Here is a 20,578-nt window from a genome sequence, read left to right as displayed (position 1 = left end):
AGGTGCTTGTGGGGCAAGCTGGGGACGGCTCCAAACATGATGTCACATGGTCACAGAGAAAGCTGGGAACAGATCACATGCCATGGAGTAGCAACAGATAGACAGTCACTATATCACCATCAGCAACGGAACCTTGTTATGGTGCGTGCATGCGTGCACATGTGTGTGTATGCATACATGTACACACATGCACGAGTGTGCACCTGGACATGTAAAGATAGCTAGCCATCTCTGGATCAATGTGCAAGTTCCCAGAATAGAACGCAAGGATGAGGACTGGGGGGAAGTTTTCCCATTTTTGCTGGTGACAATTTAACAGAGACAGCTCAGGAACACTCAGCGAAGTTAGTGAGTTACTCCTGAATTCAGCGGTACCGTGACAGAGGAGGGGTTGGGACATGGCTCGAAGAATCTCCAGGCCTCCTGCAGCAGTGGAAGCCTGTGCACGAGTCACTTTGCGGCCCTTGCTATCTGTGTCAGGCCAGCCTGGTGGGCACCATAAAAGGAGAAGCAGGAGGAGAGGATACACTGAAAGATGTCCTTTTAAGAGAGGCAGAAATCCAAAGGCTGCCTGAGGCCTTCGCCTGGCCTTCCATCTCCAAGGCTCATGAAAGAAAGAAAAAGCCACGCAGTTCAAGTGTAACTACAGACACATCCAAAACCAAAGCCTTGTTTCTTTGTAAGACAAGCCAGTTTGGATCAAATATTCCTATTTCCATGAAAACACAAGGCAAAGAGATGGGATGTAAACCAGGCATCTTAAACTGTGAGTCCTATGGGAAATGTCAGAGAGAAGGATCAGAATGGAAGAACCTGGCAACATTGGAAATAACTCTAATATACACAAAAGTATCTCCTTAGAGGTGAACTGGATCTTTAAATTCTTGTCAGTTATCTGACACAGATGTGGACAAACTTCGCCACCTGCTGTCGAGGTTTGGTATTGCGATTTGGCAAGCACCCTGAAGGTGGCGCCAGATTCCGGCACAGGATACGGGAATGTTTTGTAGCAACAGAGCTCAACACTAAGAACTGCCACATCCGTCAGGTGTCAACAGATGCAAGCAATCTCAGATCTGGGGCCTCGGATCTGCATGCCTCCTATGTCGCTATGGGATAGAAAAGCATCTGGTTCTGAGCAGGAAGAGATTCCATGTGGGTGAGCCCTCCCGACCACTAAAAAGTGGTCTTTCCCCTTGTGTTCTGGGACCAGGCAGTTTGAATATTTGGGGTCTGGTTTCTTCAACCGGATACAGTATTTGTGAGAGTCAGATATGATGTTATGTAACAAGTGGCTTGACGCTGCCTTCTTATATGAAGAGATAGCAGATTTTTAGCCTCCTTTTGGAGAGATTTGGGCTGTTCTTAGGTCTTGGCCATTGAGTAAGGAGGCTGGGAGCATGCTTGGATGTGTGTTCTGGTGAACAGACACACAGATTCCTGCTGAATGTTCATGATGATGATACTGTGGGGTCAAAGGGTGTGATGATGCCAAATGGTTGTCTAAAGAGTCCTATCCAGTGCTCCCAAGCAGCTACGAAGGAGAAGGCATCCCTGTGTACCACATCCTTGCCAGCACTTGGCGCTATTGATGTTTTGAAAGGTTTGGGCCCTTTAGTGGGACTGTGTCATATCTTACTACTTTAGCTCCTGTCTCCCTGATGACCAATAAAACTACACCTCTCAGTGTTAGGGCGTCTGGTACATTCCTGTTTCCTCTGCCCTTGACTGTGGATGTGACATTTCGAGTTTCTGCTTTGATGTCCATGCTGATGGATTGTAAGCCCCACCCACTCCCATTGCTATTGGTTAGGGCAAACATCACAGCAACATAAACAAAACTAGGACAGAGACAAAAAAAGGGGCTGCTCTGATATGACAGTGTTGCTCTTCCTCACCAGACAATAGCCTTGGGAGAAGCCAATGGACACAGCCTAAGAGCCTCTGGTCGCCATACGTACACGTTCTAAACTGGAGACTTACTGTGCAAACGACAGCTTGATCCGAGATTGGATTTCTATCCACTCTTCCTTTATAATGTTCCCACATTGCAGCATCTCCTTGGAAAGTCTCTCAGCTTTTATCAAGTTCTCCCAGGCTTCTTTAAATCTGAAACAGGTTCAGGAAAAGTCCTAGGCTTTTTTGTTTGTTTGCTCATAGAATACTTGTTATTATCCCTGAATCACGTAGCAACTTTTTGTTTGGCCTTGAGACTTAACTATAAGAATCATAGCACCAGGGCTTCCTGTTTATGGTTAGAGGCAAAAGGATACTTTTGAAGGGAGACCAGGGCTTTCCCCAGCGTATAGAAAAGCTCTAGGGAACACTTGAAGATATCTGTCTTGTTGTAATAGGGACTCTCCATGGAGTTGGCCAGGATTTCTTTGGCTTTTTCTGCATGCTGCTTTGCTTGTAGTGACAACCCTATGGACCGAGAAAAAGGAGTGTCAGTTTCTCTCTAATCACAGCTAAACAGGAACAGGAGTCTCCATGGCTGGGAAACCTGGCAAGGTTACCATATGTTGTCCAGGAACACACAGATACACTTGTGGAATAACACCCTGACTATGACAACCAGTATATCAAGTATTATAGTTAGTAGAATACTTTAATATCAAGGATTCAAGATGAAAAACATTTCCCCAAATGGCTTATCTAGAAAAAATGGGCAGGATAAGCTGGGACTGAACCGCTTTGAAATACCCCAGCATCAGATGTAAAATATAGATAATTATCAAACACAAATGGGATGTAAGGACTACAACGTTCTGGGTAGGAAGGGAGGTGTTCAGGAATTGTAATCCTGGCTGAATGACAGCAATCTAAAGGAAATACTGAAACTGCTGAGTCTTCTGTTCCCCATTTACATGACACAAAGACAGTCTCTATACATGGTTACAGAGGCACAGCCCCAGGAGGTAATGGGCTGAGACTAACAAGAGCAGAGCTATATCCGAGGTTACCAAGCATGGATTTCCCCATGTGTTCTTCTAGGGGCTGATTAACCTGTGGGAGGTGTGGTACTGAGGAACACCAGCTAGCGAGCCTAGGGTCTGTACCCTCTTCACACACACCCACAGACACCCCCCTTCCACTCACATCCATACATCTCCAGCCTCATGTTCTGAATCACACTTAATTGTATCTCAGTTCTCTGCAAAACCTGTCAAAATATGAAGTTGATTCCATTCCTGTGTCTGTAAAACAGAAACAATATACTTCTAATGGAGAGAAGCAAGCCTGTGTTTTTTGCAGAAGAACTCCTTCAGGATGCTGGGTGCCTTACATTTTAAGTGCACAGGCTTAACTAGGCTGTAGGGAGTTTGTTAGTGTGAGTTGTCTGTGTGACCTACATGTAGGGACAGACTAGGTTTCCAGGTACAGCCCCTTCCCTTAGCACTTGAACTTGCTCTACTGGAGACGCACAGGCTCAGTTCCAAGGACATGGGCTCAGAGGTGAGACCGCCAAGCAGGAATCCTCTGCTCCACCACTAAGAAACTGGCCTCAGCTGCCACGACTGAGAGAGGAGTAACGAGAGTACCCTTCCCCACAGGTAGATGAGAAGTAGGTTTTGCATGGCAATTAGCATGGTGGCTGACCCTCAGAGAGACCTTGCTCAATAGTGAATGCTTCCTCTGAGAGAGGAAGATCCATGCAGAAGGCTACAGAAGGAAGCCAGGATTTCAAGTCTCAGGTGACAGGACCCTGGTGCTGGCATGTGATCCCAAGGTTGGAGTCTCAGATCAGCTGCTTACTAGCAATGTGATTTTTGCTGTAAGCTGTTTTGACTCTGATGGCCCCCTTTCTGGTGGCCTTTGGCTAACAGGTAGGAATAGTCAGGTCTTGTGGTGCTTCTCAGTCAGAAGGCCACTCACTGGACTGGGAGAGGGGAAGAGGGAGGGGAAGGGGAGGAGGAGAAGGGGAGGGGGAGAGGGAGGAGAAGGGGAGCGGTTTATATTGACAACTTCTTAGCATGCTCTTCAGCTGATAACCTGGGTGTGGAGGGGCTGTGAGTCAACACAGTCAGCACGACCTGAGTATAGGCTTTTGGTTGTTTTTGTTTCAGATTTAACCTTCCTGTATCCATACCTACTGTCTATTTTCTTCCTATGATGTGTGAACCCTGCACATCCTAAGCTAGCCAATACCGGCTCTTTTCCAGCACAGGAAGAACCCAAAGCCTTTATTTCGGTACATACTCCAATGTGCTCTAACTGGTGCTTCCAAATCCTGGGATTCTCTTGGTGGGTGGGATATTCTTTGTAAGCAAGTTTCACCTTGGACTTTAAAGTTGTACAGGCGAATGCCAGCTTGGGCTAGCCTTTCTAGTTTTGGCCACATATACTCAAAAGTGACTCAATCTCTCAATCTCTCTCTCTCTCTCTCTCTCTCTCTCTCTCTCTCTCTCTCTCTCTCTGCCCTCCCTTTCATTTTTGGATACTTACACTCATGAGTGAGCCTTTCCCAACCCACTCCCCTCTCAAGACAACGTTGGGATCTACTCCACTCTCAACCTCCATTCCATGTCTTGGCTTCTTTCCTGCCACTTTTTCATCTTTTTTTTTTTTCCCCTCCGCGCTGGGGACCGAACCCAGGGCCTTGCGCTTGCTAGGCAAGCGCTCTACCGCTGAGCTAAATCCCCAACCCTACCTTTTCATCTTTTGACCCAACAGATTGTCCTCTAAGGATTCTAATGAGACCACAAAAAACCCACATCGCAACCTTGCACATATGTGTATATACCTTTTTGATTCTTCCTAAAAGGCAATTGCTTCTTAGAGCCATGAAAACCTGATCCCTCTGGTGTGGATAAGTTCTGGGGCTGGGGAGCTCACCTTTCAGCTGGAGGTAACCCTGAGCCAGATTCACATATGCCTCTGCTAGTTTCCAATGCGAGTCGCCGTAGCAAATTTTCGTTAGTGCCACACAGCGCACAAGCTCCTGGATGGCCTGCTTGTACTGTCGGAAAAAGAAAATGAGTTTGCCATGTACACAGCTTAGACCTCACGAATCACAAGGCCTACTTGTGCATATAGCCACTCGATAAGTATTTACTGAGCACTTGCTATGTGCTGAGCACTTGAGAAGTGCCAGAGAATCAAACACTGGTCCACTGGGGTGCTAGAGTGTTCATCTGGTTGCATGAAGTAAACAGTTCATTTAAGAAGTGTGTACACTTTAGTGGTGGAAAATGTAGTGGGATAGAGGAAAACTGGGCAGGTAGAACAGACACTGACCACCTCTTAGGTTTCCAGCCAGCCCTCAGTGAACAGCTCCTGCAGTGAACAGCTCCTGCAGCGAACAGCTCCTGCAGCGAAAAGCTCCTGCAGCGAACAGCTCCTGCAGTGAACAGCTTCTACAGTGAACAGCTCCTGCAGGGCCAGCTGCAGCAAGTGAGAAAGCTAGCTCTCAACTCGAAACTCCTCTGCAGCTGTGATGATTAATACTGTCACTTTGAGACGCTGGCAAGGCTGTGGAGAAAGAGGAACACTCCTCCATGGTTGGTGGGATTGCAAGCTGGTACAACCACTCTGGAAATCAGTCTGGAGGTTCCTCAGAAAATTGGACATTGAACTGCCTGAGGATCCAGCTATACCTCTCTTGGGCATATACCCAAAAGATGCTCCAACATACAACAAAGATACACGCTCCACTATGTTCACTATGTTCACTATGTTTATAATAGCCAGAAGCTGGAAAGATTCCAGATGTCCCTCAACAGAAGAATAGATACAGAAAATGTGGTACATTTGCACAATGGAGTACTACTCAGCTATTAAAAACAATGACTTCATGAAATTCTTAGGCAAATGGATGGAACCAGAAAATATCATCCTGTGTGAGGTAACCCAATCACAAAAGAACACACATGGTATGCACTCACTGATAAATGAATATTAACCCAAAAGCTTGGAATACCTAAGAAAAACTTCACAGTCAGATGAAACCCAAGAAGAAGGAAGTCTAAAATGTGGATGCTCCATTCCTTCTTAGAAGGGAGAACAAAATACTCACAGGAGGAAACATGGGGACAAAGAGTAGAGCAGGGACTGAAGAAAAGGTCATCCAGAGACTGCCCCACCTGGGGATCCATCCCATATGCAGCCACCAAACCCAGTCACTATTACTGATGATGCCAAGAAGTACTTGCTGACAGGAGCCAAATCTGGGTGTCTCCTGAGAGGCTCTGACAGAACCCTACTGATACAGATGAGGATGCCTGCAGCTAACCATCAGACTGAGCACAGGGACCCCCATGGAGGAGTTAAAGAAAAGACTGAAAGAGTTGAAGGGGTTTGCAACACCATAGGGTTTGCAACATCAAAAAACCAGACCCCACCAGAGCTCCCAGGGACTAAACCACCAACAATCAGTATTCATGGAGGGACCCATGACTCCAGCCACTTATGTAGCAGAGGATGGCATTGTCAGGCATCAATAGGAGGAGAAGCCTTTGGTCCTGTGAAGGCTCGTTTCCCCAATATCGGGGAATGCCAGGGTGTTGAGGTTAGAGTGGGTGGATGGGAGTGGAAGCATCCTCATAGGAGCAGGGGGAGGGGGTATGGGAGAAGGAGGGAAAGGGGGATAACATTTGAAATGTAAATACATAAAATACCCAAGAAAAATAAAATTTAAAAATGTAAATACAAAAAAAAGTGATGGAATTCAAACAGAAAAACACGTTGTCACGTTGACAGGTCTAGAGTCACCTAGGAGGCACACTGTGGGGAATGCCTTATTGAAGGTGTTTCTGTGAAGACTTCACTGTGGATGTGGACATCTCCATCCCATGGGCTGGAGCTCTAGACTGAGTACAAAGATGCAGCAAGCTCAGAGCTGGCGCTCATCTCTTGTTCCTCTTTTCTTCCTGTTGCCATGATGCTGTTCACCCTCAAGTTGGGAGCCCCAAGCCCTCTCCCCTTTAGGCTGCCTTTAGCACAGAAGTGAAGAAGTAACTAACTCCTATGACGTTAGCAAAGAGGTCAGGAAGTCTGACAGGCGGGAAGCCAGACGACGGAGCCTTTGTTCTGTTTCCTCTCTGGAGGCAGGGGCTCTGGTCCTGAGCCGGCCTTTGACCTGGCTCTGTAGCCCAGGCTAGGCTTAAGCAGCAAGGAGCACATTTGTAGTCAGGGTCAAGACAAAGAGGCCCTAGAACAAGTCCTAGTTCTACATAACTTACAGAAGAGGAGGAGACCCAGGCCTCCATGGGCACCCAGTTTTCCCAGCAAGGACGGCACTCAAGACAGGAAAGATGCCTTCGAGCAAAGCTCTGACACTTGTTTTGTGCATTCTGGTGGAGATGGGGCCTGGGTCTTCTTCTCTTTAAACCCAGGATTCATGACTGCCTGGCCAACCAATCGTGGAGGAAGTGAGGCACTGCCATATTTCAGGCCCACAGTTCTAGGAGTCAGTAGTTTCCATTCGTTTCTTCCTGGTGTCACTCTTAGAACCTGAACAGGGTTAATTTTCCAGGACACAATTTCTCTGTATAGCCCAGGCTGTCCTGAAACTCAATCTGCAGATCAGGCTGGCCTAGACACACACACACACACACACACACACACATACACACACACACACACACACAAATAATAAAAAATAAAATAACCATTAAGATAAAATGAGGGCCCTAGGACAAAGTCCTAGTCCCAAGTCAGTCCCACCAATTTACATTTCCTTCAAAGGAGCCCAGCATTCCTCTTATGTCTGTATTATGCAGCTCAATCCCTCACACTTCCTCTTCAAGATTGCTGCAAATATCCCCCTAGCCAATGACTGGCAACCACACCCGCTCATGGCCCTTTCCTGCTGACAGCCCATCCGGTGCCTTTAAGAGAATGTTAGCACTCCTGAGCAGTGAGTCCAGAGTTCCTTATGGTTCCACAGAGAGACTGCTGCTCCCTTGGGTCACGTGTGTCCTCTTGCCTACCTTGACGACTCCCAAGTGCCGTCTCTCATGCCCTTTCATTACCTCCCATCCAGGGGCTCAGCCTTGACTACCACTCTCCCCACCTCTTCTCATTTGCACGGATACTGAACGAACCTGCTACCACACGTATCACAGCAGCCGTCACAGTTTGACTGCCCTTCCTGTCATCTCAAGTCAACTGTAAGTCCCCATAAGATGGAGGCTGTGGTCTTTCCTCATGTGCCCCTGGCACTAGGAAGACCTTAGACATACAATAGCTATTTGTGAAATAAATGAAAAGGCAGATGGGGAGCTGGTACGGGAGGTTGAATCTGTGAGGGGGTGGGAAGGAAAACACAGAAAGCAGAGCAGGCAGGAGCCTCAGAATGAAGAGCTGCACATAAGCAAACGTCGTGTGTGTGCGGTGTGCGCACCATAATCCGCTGCAGGTCTGGCACGTGCTGACGCTCAATAGACTCTAACTTTTTGTTACTGTGACCAAAGTACCAGACAGAAACAACTTAAAGGGGGTGTTTGCTTTAGCTCAGAGTTTTTGAGGGCTCAGTCCACCATGATGAGGGGAGAGTGGTGGAGCAGGGCAGCTCCAGCATAACAGTCAGGAAGCAAAGGGAAATGCTGGCCTTCAACGAGGTTCGCCTTTTTCCTCTTTGATTTTCAGCAGGGCCTAAGCGCACGGGGATGTACTATAGGTGCACAGTCAGCATGGTCTTCTAACCTTCCGCTCTGGAAATGCCTCCACAGACACACTCAGGTATTGAACCCCTAATGATTCTGAATCCAGTCATGTGGACAATGAAGACTATCATACACAGTAAACATTTGCTGTTGGCATGTCAACAACTGTGCCTACAGTCGGAAGGCCAACACTCAGGATAGAAGGCAGGCAGGTTCTCTCTTAAGGACTCTCGCACCCGAGGTTGGAAGTGTAGTCTCGCCTCCCCTGCTTCTCTTGCTTGGGATGGTAGCTCAATTCTCAAGGGAGCAGGCATGTGACCTCTAGGCCCCTTACCTCTCGGCTGCTGTGTGACCAACCCAGGCCCCTTATGTGACTGACCCAGGCCCCTTACCTCTCAGCTGCTGTGTGACCAACCCCAGGCCCCTTATGTGACTGACCCCTAGGCCCCTCACCTCTTGGCTGCTGTGTGACTGACCCCAGGCCCCTCACCTCTCGGATGCTGGAGTAGGACTTCGCTCTCTCTTCACACAGGTGGAGTTTCTCTCGAGGGGGCTGGAACAGTGCTGTCTGAAGCAGCTTATTTGAGAGCCTGTTTTTAGAAGTGACGCTGACAGCAGCAATGACTTCATCCAGGTGGCTGGACATGTGAGTCTCCTGAGACTCTTGCATATTCTCATATGCATTGTCCTCTAATGGAAAACAAAGGCACGAAAGGACCATTTTCAGAGTCACCTTTGAAAATTCACATTTCTTTTTTCTTTTTTTTTTTTTTTTTTTTTTTTGGTTCTTTTTTTTTCCGGAGCTGGGGACCGAACCCAGGGGAAAATTCACATTTCTTTTCCTCCAGAAGTCTAGGTTAACATCTAGGACAAGGCCAACATTATACCTACAACTTCTTTAAGATTAAAAACATTTCATCTCAAAAGTGCATGTGCTAGTGCTGAGTTCTTTTGAAAGCTCCAGGCTTATGTCCAGTGACAGCTAAACCGAGCATCTATAGCCCGACAGAAATTACGTGAGGCCACACAGCTCACAATGAGCTACACTGAAATGAACACACCTTGAATCAACTGAATCCCAACTGACCTTGAGGCAGAAAGTAGATGACTGTTGTTTCCGTCTGGATAAAATACAGTAATTTATCCTATTGCCTGAAATAACTACAACAACAATAACATCAAAACAAAACAGAACAAAAACCAAAACTCCGGACGGACATAGAAAAAAAAAAGGTTTAAAAGACAGGATACTAGCAATAATTCCTGAGATTGACAAAGTAAATAAGCCAAGACCCCAACTGGCTCTGTTTATTGCTTTGAGTGTTTCCAAGTCAAAGGGCAAGGGAGAAGGGACCAAGAAATTCCTGGTGGACTCTGCTCTGGGAGAGAACTGAGAGCCTGGGAGAGCAATGAAGAGCAATGTGCCTGGAGTCTGCAGGACAGTTAACTGAGGAGAATGCTCACAGGGAGAGTGCCTGAGATTAGCACAAGTCCCCTGAGATACAGGGAGAGATGTCAATCAGTGTGTAAGAAAGATCCGTCTATAGCATTAATAAGAATGTGCATACCACCCATTCTGGTGCTGTCTCTGAATTAAACAAGATAATGAGGGAACTGGGCAAAGTTCTCAGAAAGATGTTCCCCCCCCCCCCCGGAACAGAAAATAACTAATCCTAGACCAAACTATGCTTGCTATACCAGAGTTCGCCAAATTACTAAACCTGACAAGTAATGAGAGATTCAGAAAGTAAAGGCTCATTTAGTCGGATGAAAACATCCAACTAAAAAATTGATGCCAAATTAATGTAAATGTTGAATTAGCAGAAAAAGACACCAAAACAGTTAGTAGAGTTGCATTCCATGAATTTTGTTCAAAAGGCTAAAATCGAACTTGGAGATGTGTAATATGTGAGAGGAATATATTCTACATAGGACTCTCCATGGCTAAGAGACTAGACACTGTAGAAGAGAGGTGTGGGCTTGCAGACATGGCAACAGAAACCAATGGAAAGGAAACCTCAGTGACTGAGCTGTGAGGCAAAAGCAACTTGTTCCACATTTATGTAGTTTAGGTCTCCGAAGGCAAGCAGATTGTGTTTGTGTGTGTGTGTGTGTGTGTGTGTGTGTGTGTGTGTGTGTGTGTGTGTGTGTGTTGTGAACAATTCATGGATAACCTTTTCCTAAACTGAGAAAAGTACAAAGCCGGAGATCCAGGATGTCCGATGAGCACTCAACACAGAGACACTGAGGCACATCATAACCATAAAAAGTAGTCAGGAGAGAAGAAACACTATGTGATGCTTCTCAAAAAGAAACACTGTGTGCCAAAAATAACATTGGCCAAGTGTGGTGGTACATGCCTGAAACTTGGGAGATGCCAGAGTTCAAAGTCATCCTTAGTTACAAAGTGAATTCAAGGCTCTCCTCTGCTACAAGAGATCCTGTATTAGTTTGCTCTGTTGCTAAAATAAACACCTTGACCAAAAGCAAGCTGAGGAGGAAAGGGTTTATTTGATTACACATCACAGTCCATCACTGAGGGAAGTCAGGACAGGAACTTACGCAGGTACTCAGAGACAGGAAACTGAAGCAGAGACCATGGAGGAGTGCTGTTTACTGGCTTGCTCTCTGACATTTGCTCAACCTGTTTTCTTATGCACTTTCCCAGGAACATTTTCCCAGGGGTAGCCCTACCCAGCTATTTGGCCCTACCATATCAATCATTAAGAAAAGGCCCTACAGACTTGCAAGAGACCAGTCTTAATGAGGTATTTTCTCAACTGATATTCCCTCTTCTCAGGTGACCCCAGCTTGCGTCAGGATGACAACAACCAGAGAACTAGTCAGCACAGCTCAGTTAGTAAATGTTAGCAAACTCTAGTATAGCTGTGAGGAAAAAATACTCAACAATGAAAAGGGATCAACTGTGAAGGGATCAACTGTGCTTATGAGTGAATCTCAAAGTAGCTATGCCAAGTGGGGGTGTGGGGGCAGAATACATGCTGTGTGATTCTATCCCTATAAAGTTTAAGGAAATCTAAACCAATGGCTAATGACCTGAAGCAGATTGGTGGTGTCCTTGGACTAGAAAGGGGGGTGCGGTGGTGGTAAGAGGAAAGGAGAGGGCAGGCAGGGAAAGAGGGGGAGCACAGAAGCAAGTGAGCGTGTGTGTGTGTGTGTGTGTGTGTGTGTGTGTGTGATTATAAGGCAGTGTGAATAGCATTTGTTGTGATGGTCATGTCGACATTATAAGGTATTGATGATAGTTTGTGGATGTACACATGTTGAATTTTATTAAATTTAAACTTCTGTGCCAGGTAACAAAGGTGCTACGATCATACACACAAACCAGCCTTTTAGAGACCCTCCCCCATCCCTGCAGGCATTTGTCAAACTCTGATTCTCCTGTTTGCTTCAGACAGCACATTGTTTCCCCCGACTGGCGTTCAATTATCAACTCAACAATCATTTATTGAGTTCTGCTATCATCACTGCACCAGCTAGTATACATTATGGAAAACAGGAACCCAGGAAGGTGAACTCTAGCAGGTAAAAAGACCATAGAGGCTTAGAGGCTGGTCAAGACTTCAGAAATGAGAAGTACCGCTGCAGAGGATTCGCTAACTTGTAAAGAGATTTGAGAGTGAGATCAGAGAAGAGGAAGCACCCAAGTCAAGCGACTGACTCATCAGCAAACTTTGGGAGTGAAATTCGAGTTGAATGCGTGGCCAGCTGCTGGCAGGTGGATGTGCAGTGTGAGGTGACCACGGATTGGATCATGAGCAGGGGTGGTGCACCAGAGCCACAGACATTAGTGTGTCTTCCACCTAGGAGGGCTATCAACAGATCTGAAGAAAAGAGTTAACCAACAGAAAGAAATACTGGTTCCACAAACGGAGGACTCTCCAGTCAAATAAATGGGTAGACAGGAACGAGCCTTTTCTTTGGTCCTTTCTAAGTCTTGGATGTTGTGTAGCACCCATAACTTTCCCACAGACAGTACTTTCCCAGGCTTTTGAATGAGCACTTTGCAAACGCTGCCCAGGGTGCCTCTGTGCCCCACCCCCTACATAGTGAGGCCACGAATAGAAGCAGCAGGATATAAATGAGAGGCTAGTATAATAAGATGATCAATTTACATTCAGTTGAATTGAATTTGAGATGGTGAATGACATTTACTAAAATGTTAGAAATAGAGCACTCCTGCATGATTTTATTTTCTGGTACCAAGGATGGAACCCTCCTTTTACTAAGGGCATCCTGCCACCGGACTTACTTCTGAACTCAAGACTGGCCAGAGGGCAACTGAAACAGGCTGGAGAAAGTACACTGGTTCCTTGGTGTTCTAAAACCAAGATCTGGGGCTGGAGGGACCGCTCAAGCACCAAGGGCTCACCGGACTACTGCAGAGGACCCGAGGTCAGTTCCCAGAACCCACATTCGATGCTGCCAAGCATGGCTCAATCCAGCTCCAGGGGATCCCACGCCCTCTTCTGGACTCAGAAAGCATCTGCACTCATGTGCACATACCCATGCACCTAATTTTTAAGAATCCTTCAAAAAAAAAAAAAAAAAAAAGATCAAAATAGAGATTTACATGCATCAGAAAAGATGTCTCCTAAGAAAAGGGGAGCTTTTCTATCCCTCGGCAGCAATATGGGATGGGACTGCCAAGCAGAGATGGAGAAAGTGCCCCAGGTCCCACTGTGAGAAAGCTGAAGAGGCTGCTGTGCCATCCCGCCGACTTTCTCATTCCTGGGCAGCCCCTGCAGACACACCATCCAAACTGTACCTAAGCTCCACTATACCGACTCAGTACTGTGCTGTATCCCAGGCTGTTGGCTGGCGTTTAAAAGGCATCTTCTTGCCTTACACTTCCTCGTCCATCCAACCCGTGATGGTTAAAGAGAGTCTGTTTTAACAGGTATTATGGTCTAAGCACTGGGAGGCTGAGATTCAAGAACTCGAGCTGCCCCGCCTGCCCACATGACTTGGGCAACATTGACAACCAAGAGCTCAGAAAAGCTTTATGTTCTCCATCTTTGTCACGCATGGCTCTTAGACTACTTTGTGAGTGTCAGGGGCAGACAATCCTATCCCTATCTTGTTACTTCTACTTCCATTTTATTAAGGGGAATGAAGCTAGAGAAGCTAATACTTGGATAATACCACAGGGCTAGAACCAGGACCCCAAAGCTGGTAACAAGTAACAACTTGCTGAAACTGTGCATCATACTGGCTTGCTCCGACCACAATCTAGAGCTGTAGGAAGCAAAGACTCTCCTTTGAAATCCACAGAAGGCATGTTATAAGTATCAATTCTTGTGAGCAGGTGGGGCAACACCTTCAACAGATTGAAACACATTTTTTCACTTTGCAATGGAAGGGAGGTAGAGAAAGAATGTTTGAAATAATTTAACATGTCAAAAATATTTGTTATTTTTGGGCCTGTGAGTCTAAGGTTAAACTTTGAAATAGGTTTCTCACTTTTGTTTTTAGGATTAAAATAAAACGGTTTGTTTCATGCTGCCTTGTAGCTGTCTTTGGCTACTTTGTGGGTTCTTTGTTCCTTCTGCCCTTGTCCACCTTTTCTTTTTTAAGAATTATTTATTTATGCATATGAGTACACTGTAATTGTCTTTAACACACTAGAAGAGGGCATCAAATCCTATTACAGATGGTTGTGAACCACCATGTGGTTGCTGGGAATTGAACTCAGGACCTCTGGAAGAGCAGTCAATGCTCTTGACCTCTGAGCCATCTCTCCAAACCCCTTCTCTACCTTTCAACTCCCTAACACTATACAGGGGAGAAAAAAGAATAGAGGGAAAGGGGGTGACTTTATCATTAGACTTTTTCCTGCTGATTAGAGGCATGGAGTTCCTTGGGGCAAGTTAGATCTTCACCGTCAGGATACCTATTTTTTTCTTATTTCTTCTTTGTGCACGACTATTTAACCAACGTCGACCAAGTAACACCCCACCCCTTGGGGCCCTAGGATTTATACACTCTCTCAGAAGTCTCCAGAATTCTAAGTCACACAATCACAGACACTATCTGCAGCTGGCAAAATCACGCTCCTGAATGAGGCGAATCATAGTCAGCTGCTGTGGACAATCTGAAGCAGCCCCTGTCCCACACCTGGGATGAGAACAGTCACACAGTCCTTCTTCTGTGTTTTTCAAGAAACAAAAATTCTCACTACAGTGCCTCTTAATATTGTATCCCAAATACATAACACACACACATATCCAATACAGAGCATCCATAGGTTGTACCTAACATGGATTTCTTTTTACTAAAATATTTTTTGTCAAAAGTGAGCCATTATTTTAAGATTAGAAGGCTCTCAAACAACTAAAATCAAAGCTACCTTATGATCCAGCTACACAACTCCTAGGCAGGCTTATATCCAAAAAGCCCTACATTCTACTCCAGAAGTGGTTGGACACCCACGATTACTATCACTCTATTCAAATTGGCAAGGACGGTAAAGGGAATCGGCCTACATGTTATCAAAAGGGGAACAGATAATCAACATTTAGTACACATACACGCTGGAATTTTATTCATCCACTAACAAAACCGAAACTATGAGTGAGACGTTCGGGAAAACGGAAAGAACTGGAAAATATATTAACTGGGGTAACCTAGGATCGTTGACTGAGGATCCCAGCTTTGAACTGTTAAATATCTACATCTAGAAGGAAGTGGGCAAAACTGGGGAGTGGGGAAGAATCTCTGAGGCAAAGAGGAGGGGAGGGTAATAGAACTTATGTGATACGAAAGTAGAAACGGGGGTGGGGGGGTGGGGGGAAGTGAGAGGGTACCCGGTGGGGGAGGGAGATCAACCAAACATGGGTTTGTGAGGAAACCTGTTACTTCATAAGCTAACGGAAACAAGCAGGCAAACTGGAGTTTCACATAAAGATCTAGATTCCTGGGGTTTCTGCCTTTGAAACCTCAGAACACCTATCAGCTTTAGGGCAATTGTCAGGCAGGGTGGACGGTCAGCCTTCCCAGCAAGCAGGGAGCTGGCGACCTCTCCGGAGACTGCTCTCCGGGCTCCACTGGCACCAGGGCACAGCAGTGTAGTCACCGGTGCGGTAGTTTTTCTTCCTAAGAGTAGATTTCTGTATTTGTCTCTCTTCCCTAGTGAGACGGATGGAGTAGGCAGAGGGACGGGATTTTCCTGACCCGGGCCACCCATTGCCAAAGTTTCACCTAAGGCATGGTTGGCTATAGGACGCTGCTACTTCACACCCCATTTGCCACATGCCAATAGCAGTGGCGGGTCTTCTGATCTCGGAGATGCTTAACTGCCAAAGGAGATGTGTGTTTCTGAAGGGTGCAACACTACCTGTCTGACTTCTGAAAGGATTTGAATCAGTGACCTTGCTTTAGATTCACACTTTCAGCGCGCGACTGCGCCCTATAGGAACACCTTTCCTTTAAAGACCTCGGCTTCAGTTCACTTACTTGGAGCTACACGCTTATCATCGGCTGCCTTTCTTTTCTTTGTAACAGCCATAGCTGTGGCTCAGAATTTCACTAGAAATCAGCCCAAGGCCCCATACACCACCTTCCCCTTCGCAGCTTCAAAGGCCTCTCTCAGTCTGTACTCACAACTGCCAGTCAGACTCACCTAATCAATGGATGCTATTCCTTCTTCCAGACCTGCCTAGTAGAGTGCAGAAACACATGATAGGCCTTGGATCATAGTGAGAAGAGGTCTCAAGTGGAAGGAAGACTGGGGTGATGTTTCAAACATTTAATAGCTGGAAGATCAAAGGATCCATTCACCTGCTTAGGGGGCAACCATTCAAGAGCAGGGACCTGAAAGTCCCCAGGGTTCCAGCTCGTAGCTTTTTTGGTTGACTCATGGGAAGGTGTAGCAGGCCTAAGGGAAAAGTGTAGACACTCTCAGGTCAATGGCTCTTAGGAAATAATTATTATGATGGTGTCAGAGTATATTAGCTAAGTAGCCTGGCCCAGATAAAGATAGGGCATTGGGAAATAACACAGAAAAACAGGGAGGACAGAGGCTCAGCAAAATGTAATTAAATCCACAATAACTCCAGAAACTGAACTAAGAATTTAAATCATTTACAAACTTGGGTTTCAGGTCCAGAGCATCTCCAGTGGTGAAGTCTACCAAGACATAAAAAAAAAAAAAAAAAAAAAAAAAGGAAGAAAAATCAGCTCTACAAACTGCAGAAAGCACAGATGAGAGCCGTCGGAAATGCAACACATGAAACCAGTCAGACACACGAGACAGGGCAAATCATTATCTTTCTGAAAGTGTATATTAAACTCAGATATAGCGACGTAGAGACAAGGCTATATAGTGCAGCCTCAAAGGTCTATTAAAAGAATGGGAAGTTGGGTTGACATATGAGTTATGCACTAGAGTCACAGAGAAGAAAACCACCTCGTCTTGATAGGTGCAGGGAAGATGTTTCTTCCTCTTTCTACTAATTTTTCTTTTATTTTTTTTTAAATGTGTGTGTGCACGTATTTGGTGTCTCCACCTTAATCTTTGAGACAGGATCTCTTCAGACTTGATTGGCTGGACCAGTTGACTGATGAGCTTGATCATGCAAAGAACTACCATGGCCCAGCTTCCCTGTGGGTACTGGGAATCCAAACTGGGGTGCTCGTGTTTACACAGAAAGCATGTTACCAACTGAGTAATCTCTCTCAGTCTCTCTGCCCCGCCGTCAATCCATCTTATTATGGAGCCCAGTCTGGCCTTATCAGTTCTCAAGCCTGTGTCTCCCAAGTACCTAGAAATCGAGCATCTGCCATCAGACCCAACAAGCTAACAGTGACTGTCTTGAATGCTTTCCTCTTGTGACAGGGAACAAGAAGAGGAGGTCCTCTCTCAACACCCGTATTCAAGCTTGTGTTCCAATCAGAGTAAGTAGGCAAGAAGAATAAAAGCATAAGGGCCGAAAAGGAAGAAAGAAAACTTTTATTATGGCATGATCCTGTAAGTAGAATCCTAGGGAATCCTGGGACAACAGATATTAAAACTCCTACTAGCCCTGCAAAACATGTTCAGTAAGTCCAAAGGATATATCAGTAAGATACAGTCCTTCTCTCTTCTCTTGTTTCTAGTCTTACTTTTTCTTACTTATAGCATGTTTGTTTAAGACATCTCACTACACCAAGTCCCTGGCCAGGCTGGAGCGAAATTCTGTCAGCTGGGCTTGAACTTGTATTGCTCCTCATGTCTGCCTCCCAAGTGCTGGACTGTAGGTCTGCAGCGCCATCTCTCCAGATCTTACATGGGGTATATGCAGCTCTCTGTGCTCCTGGAGCCCAGAGGCCAACCTCAGACGTCACTCCTTGGAGTTACCCAGATTGCTTTTCATTGTAGTTTGTCTTGATGCAGGCCCTTCTCACTGGGACCTGAGTCTTTCCTCAGGTTCCTGAGCGGTATGACTATAGGTATGCCCCATAATGCCTGGCTTCGGGATTATGTTTTATGTATGCTAACAATATATAACCTGGAAATGAAATTAAGGAAATATGGCTACTAACAATAGAAAGACAAACAAACAGACGCCTTTGAATGAGTGTAGTAAGTATAAACAAGTGTGAGAGTATCGGGGCTTGAATCTGAAATGAGTCCTGTGGGTTCGTATTTGAATACTAGGTCCCCAGGCTATGGAGCTAATTGGAAGACTGGAGCTTGCATGAGGTAGGGTGTGGGTGGTGGAAGTAGGGCCACCAAGGGGTGGGACTTTAAGGCCACAACCATCTGAGATTCCAGCCTTTAATCCCTGCTTCCTCTGCTGCAATGAACAGAAACCGTGAGCCCAGCAAACAAACCCCTTTTGTCTTTTAAATTACTTCTGTCAGTTATTTAGTTGCTGCACTGTGAAACTAATACAGACATGTACTGGAAGTTAAGGAAGTTAAAGCAAGCTTAGATACATGGAGAAACATCTGTGGATTAGAGATGTTACAGTGTCCTCACGGGGATCAGAAGATCTAAACAATTCCTACTGAACTATTAAATGGTTCTTTTTTTTTTTATGCAGAAATGAACATTTTGTGCTCAAATTTATATGGAAATGCAAGGAATTCAAACTAGATCGAGCAATCCTTAAAAAGGAAGAAAGCTAGGTAACTCATATTTTGAAATTTTAAAAGTTACTATTAATATAAAAACTATTAAAAGTCAGCCAGGTCTGGTAGCACAAGTCTATAATAGCAAAACTTGGGAAGCTAAGTCGGAGGACCAGGAGTCCATGCTCAGTCTGGACTGCATGGTAAAAAAAACAATCCTGCCCCAAAGAGGTTAGCAAACAGACCAGAAAAACCCAAAACAAAACAAAAGAGGCCCTAACAAACCCACAGTAATCAAATGCTGTTGGAGAAACAAAATGTCACTTCTCAGGTCTCAAGCTGTCATGACCAGCCCGGTGACTGCAGAAAAGAACTGTCCTAGATCCGTGACATTTGTTTGGGTAGTAGATCCTATTATGTCCTCATCAGGTAAACAACAGTAATTATGTCAGAGGATTATGTGAGTCACCCTGATCGGGGTAATCATTATAGGAGCTGCAAGAACAACAAAACAAGTTGTTGAGGAAGGCATCGATGAACATGCCAAACCAAATGGGGACAACCCCACGCGGCCTCAATCCTTCTCAAAGAACAGCAACTCAGTAAAGCTGGGAGCAGGAGTACGCCCTCTCCTCCAAGGAGCACTCCGACTGGTGGTCCAGGGCCAAGCAGTCAGTGCTGAAAACATATAAATAAGTAACATGTGGACTCAACAGGCTGTAGTTAGAAGTGTGTGTGTGTGTGTGTGTGTGTGTGTGTGTGTGTGTGTGTACACATTTAGTGTGCAACAACAAGTGATGGGGAAAGAGGCCATGGGTATGAAGAGCCGTGGGTATGTGGGAGGGGCTTGAGGGAGAAAAGGCAGGGGAGAAATATTGTAATATGATCTCAAAAAGAAACAAAAGAAATTGCTTTAAATAAGTGCCTTGTACATCTTGTAAGCTTGCCAAACACAGAGCAGTTGAAGCTGGGATAAAACAGAACAAAATGACAAGGCACTGGCATAAATAAGATAAATAAGGACTGACAGACAGGACAGGAAAAGAAGTTAACTCTGACATACATGGCCACTGTTTTTTTTTTTTTTCAGCGATCAAACCCAGGTCCTGTGTACCCCCACCCCGGCCACCCTAAGGCGCTAAGATACTGAAAGGGCGGAAAGAAGAGTCTTTTCAACGAATGGTGGATGCTGGAGAGCCACACACAAAGGAGGGAGACCCCAAGCCATACCTAAAAGTTAGCCTCCAGCTGAGCAGAGACCCATATGTAAGGTCCAAGTCCAAAGCTCTGTCGGGGCACTGGAGTAAACGCTCACGAGCTTGCATTCCTTGGCTACAGCTCCAAAGCCCCAGTGACAGAGGAAAAGATGGATTAACTGGACTTTCTCAACATTGAGTCCTTGGTGCTTCAAACCTAGACACTAAATTTAAAAGACAACCTAAAGGATGGGGGACTATGTAAAGACTATCTGCAATCCAATGACAATATGTTAACCCAACTGAAAATTAGACCACTAGTAAATAGAGATTTTTTAATGTTATTATTTATTTAATGTGCGTTGGTACTTTGCCTGCATCTGTGTCTACATGAGAGTGTCAGATCTTGGAGTTACAGGCAGTTGTGAGTTGCCATGTAGATGCTGGGATTTGAACTGAGTCCTTGGGAAGAGCGCCCTTAACTGCCGAGCCATCTCTCCAGCCCCTAGACATTTTTTTTTTAAACAAGGAAAATATACAGATAGCTAAGAAACCCATACGGCTAACTAATATCATTAGTCATTATCAAAATCACAAGGAACTACTAATTCATATTCACCAAGTTTGGACAACAATAGTAATAACAACAGCAATAAACCCGAACATAAGAAGGGGTGGCGAGGATGTGGAGCGGTTGGA

General features: G+C 45.5%; 1 protein-coding gene and 1 long non-coding RNA gene across 25 annotated transcripts in view; one reads left to right on the top strand and one right to left on the bottom strand.

Annotated features, from left to right (window-relative positions):
• Ttc23 (tetratricopeptide repeat domain 23) overlaps nucleotides 1–20,578 on the bottom strand; it is an 83,631-nt gene that overhangs the window by 57,544 nt on the left and 5,509 nt on the right. For 8 of the 18 annotated variants that reach the window (XR_010052154.1, XM_063262554.1, XM_063262550.1 and 5 more), the window contains 4 exons: nucleotides 9,097–9,296; nucleotides 4,837–4,960; nucleotides 2,274–2,424; nucleotides 1,984–2,109 (listed from right to left, as the gene is read on the bottom strand). Coding sequence is in view for 13 of the 18 variants with exons in the window: in XM_063262554.1 (XP_063118624.1) it covers nucleotides 1,984–2,109; nucleotides 2,274–2,424; nucleotides 4,837–4,960; nucleotides 9,097–9,296 (601 nt within the window). In the remaining 5 variants the exon portion in view is untranslated. Of the gene's footprint in view, nucleotides 1–1,983; nucleotides 2,110–2,273; nucleotides 2,425–4,836; nucleotides 4,961–9,096; nucleotides 9,297–13,002; nucleotides 13,161–16,085; nucleotides 16,800–20,578 lie in introns of those variants that run through there. The other 10 variants (XR_010052152.1, XR_005505567.2, XR_005505570.2 and 7 more) reach the window with 6 other exon arrangements.
• Nucleotides 430–20,223, top strand: LOC108349234 (uncharacterized). Of its 7 annotated transcripts, none has more exons than XR_010060549.1 (6): nucleotides 430–1,159; nucleotides 7,985–8,111; nucleotides 8,593–8,682; nucleotides 17,467–17,525; nucleotides 18,656–18,740; nucleotides 19,774–20,223. It is a non-coding gene; the product is annotated as an uncharacterized LOC108349234 (long non-coding RNA). The 7 variants fall into 7 exon arrangements; XR_005499195.2 differs by having other exon boundaries at nucleotides 432–1,155; XR_005499193.2 differs by having other exon boundaries at nucleotides 433–1,159; nucleotides 8,590–8,682.

This window comes from Rattus norvegicus, chromosome 1, assembly GCF_036323735.1.
Source record: "Rattus norvegicus strain BN/NHsdMcwi chromosome 1, GRCr8, whole genome shotgun sequence".
Classification (NCBI taxonomy): domain Eukaryota; kingdom Metazoa; phylum Chordata; class Mammalia; order Rodentia; family Muridae; genus Rattus; species Rattus norvegicus.
This window is presented reverse-complemented; position numbering and strand designations above follow the sequence as displayed.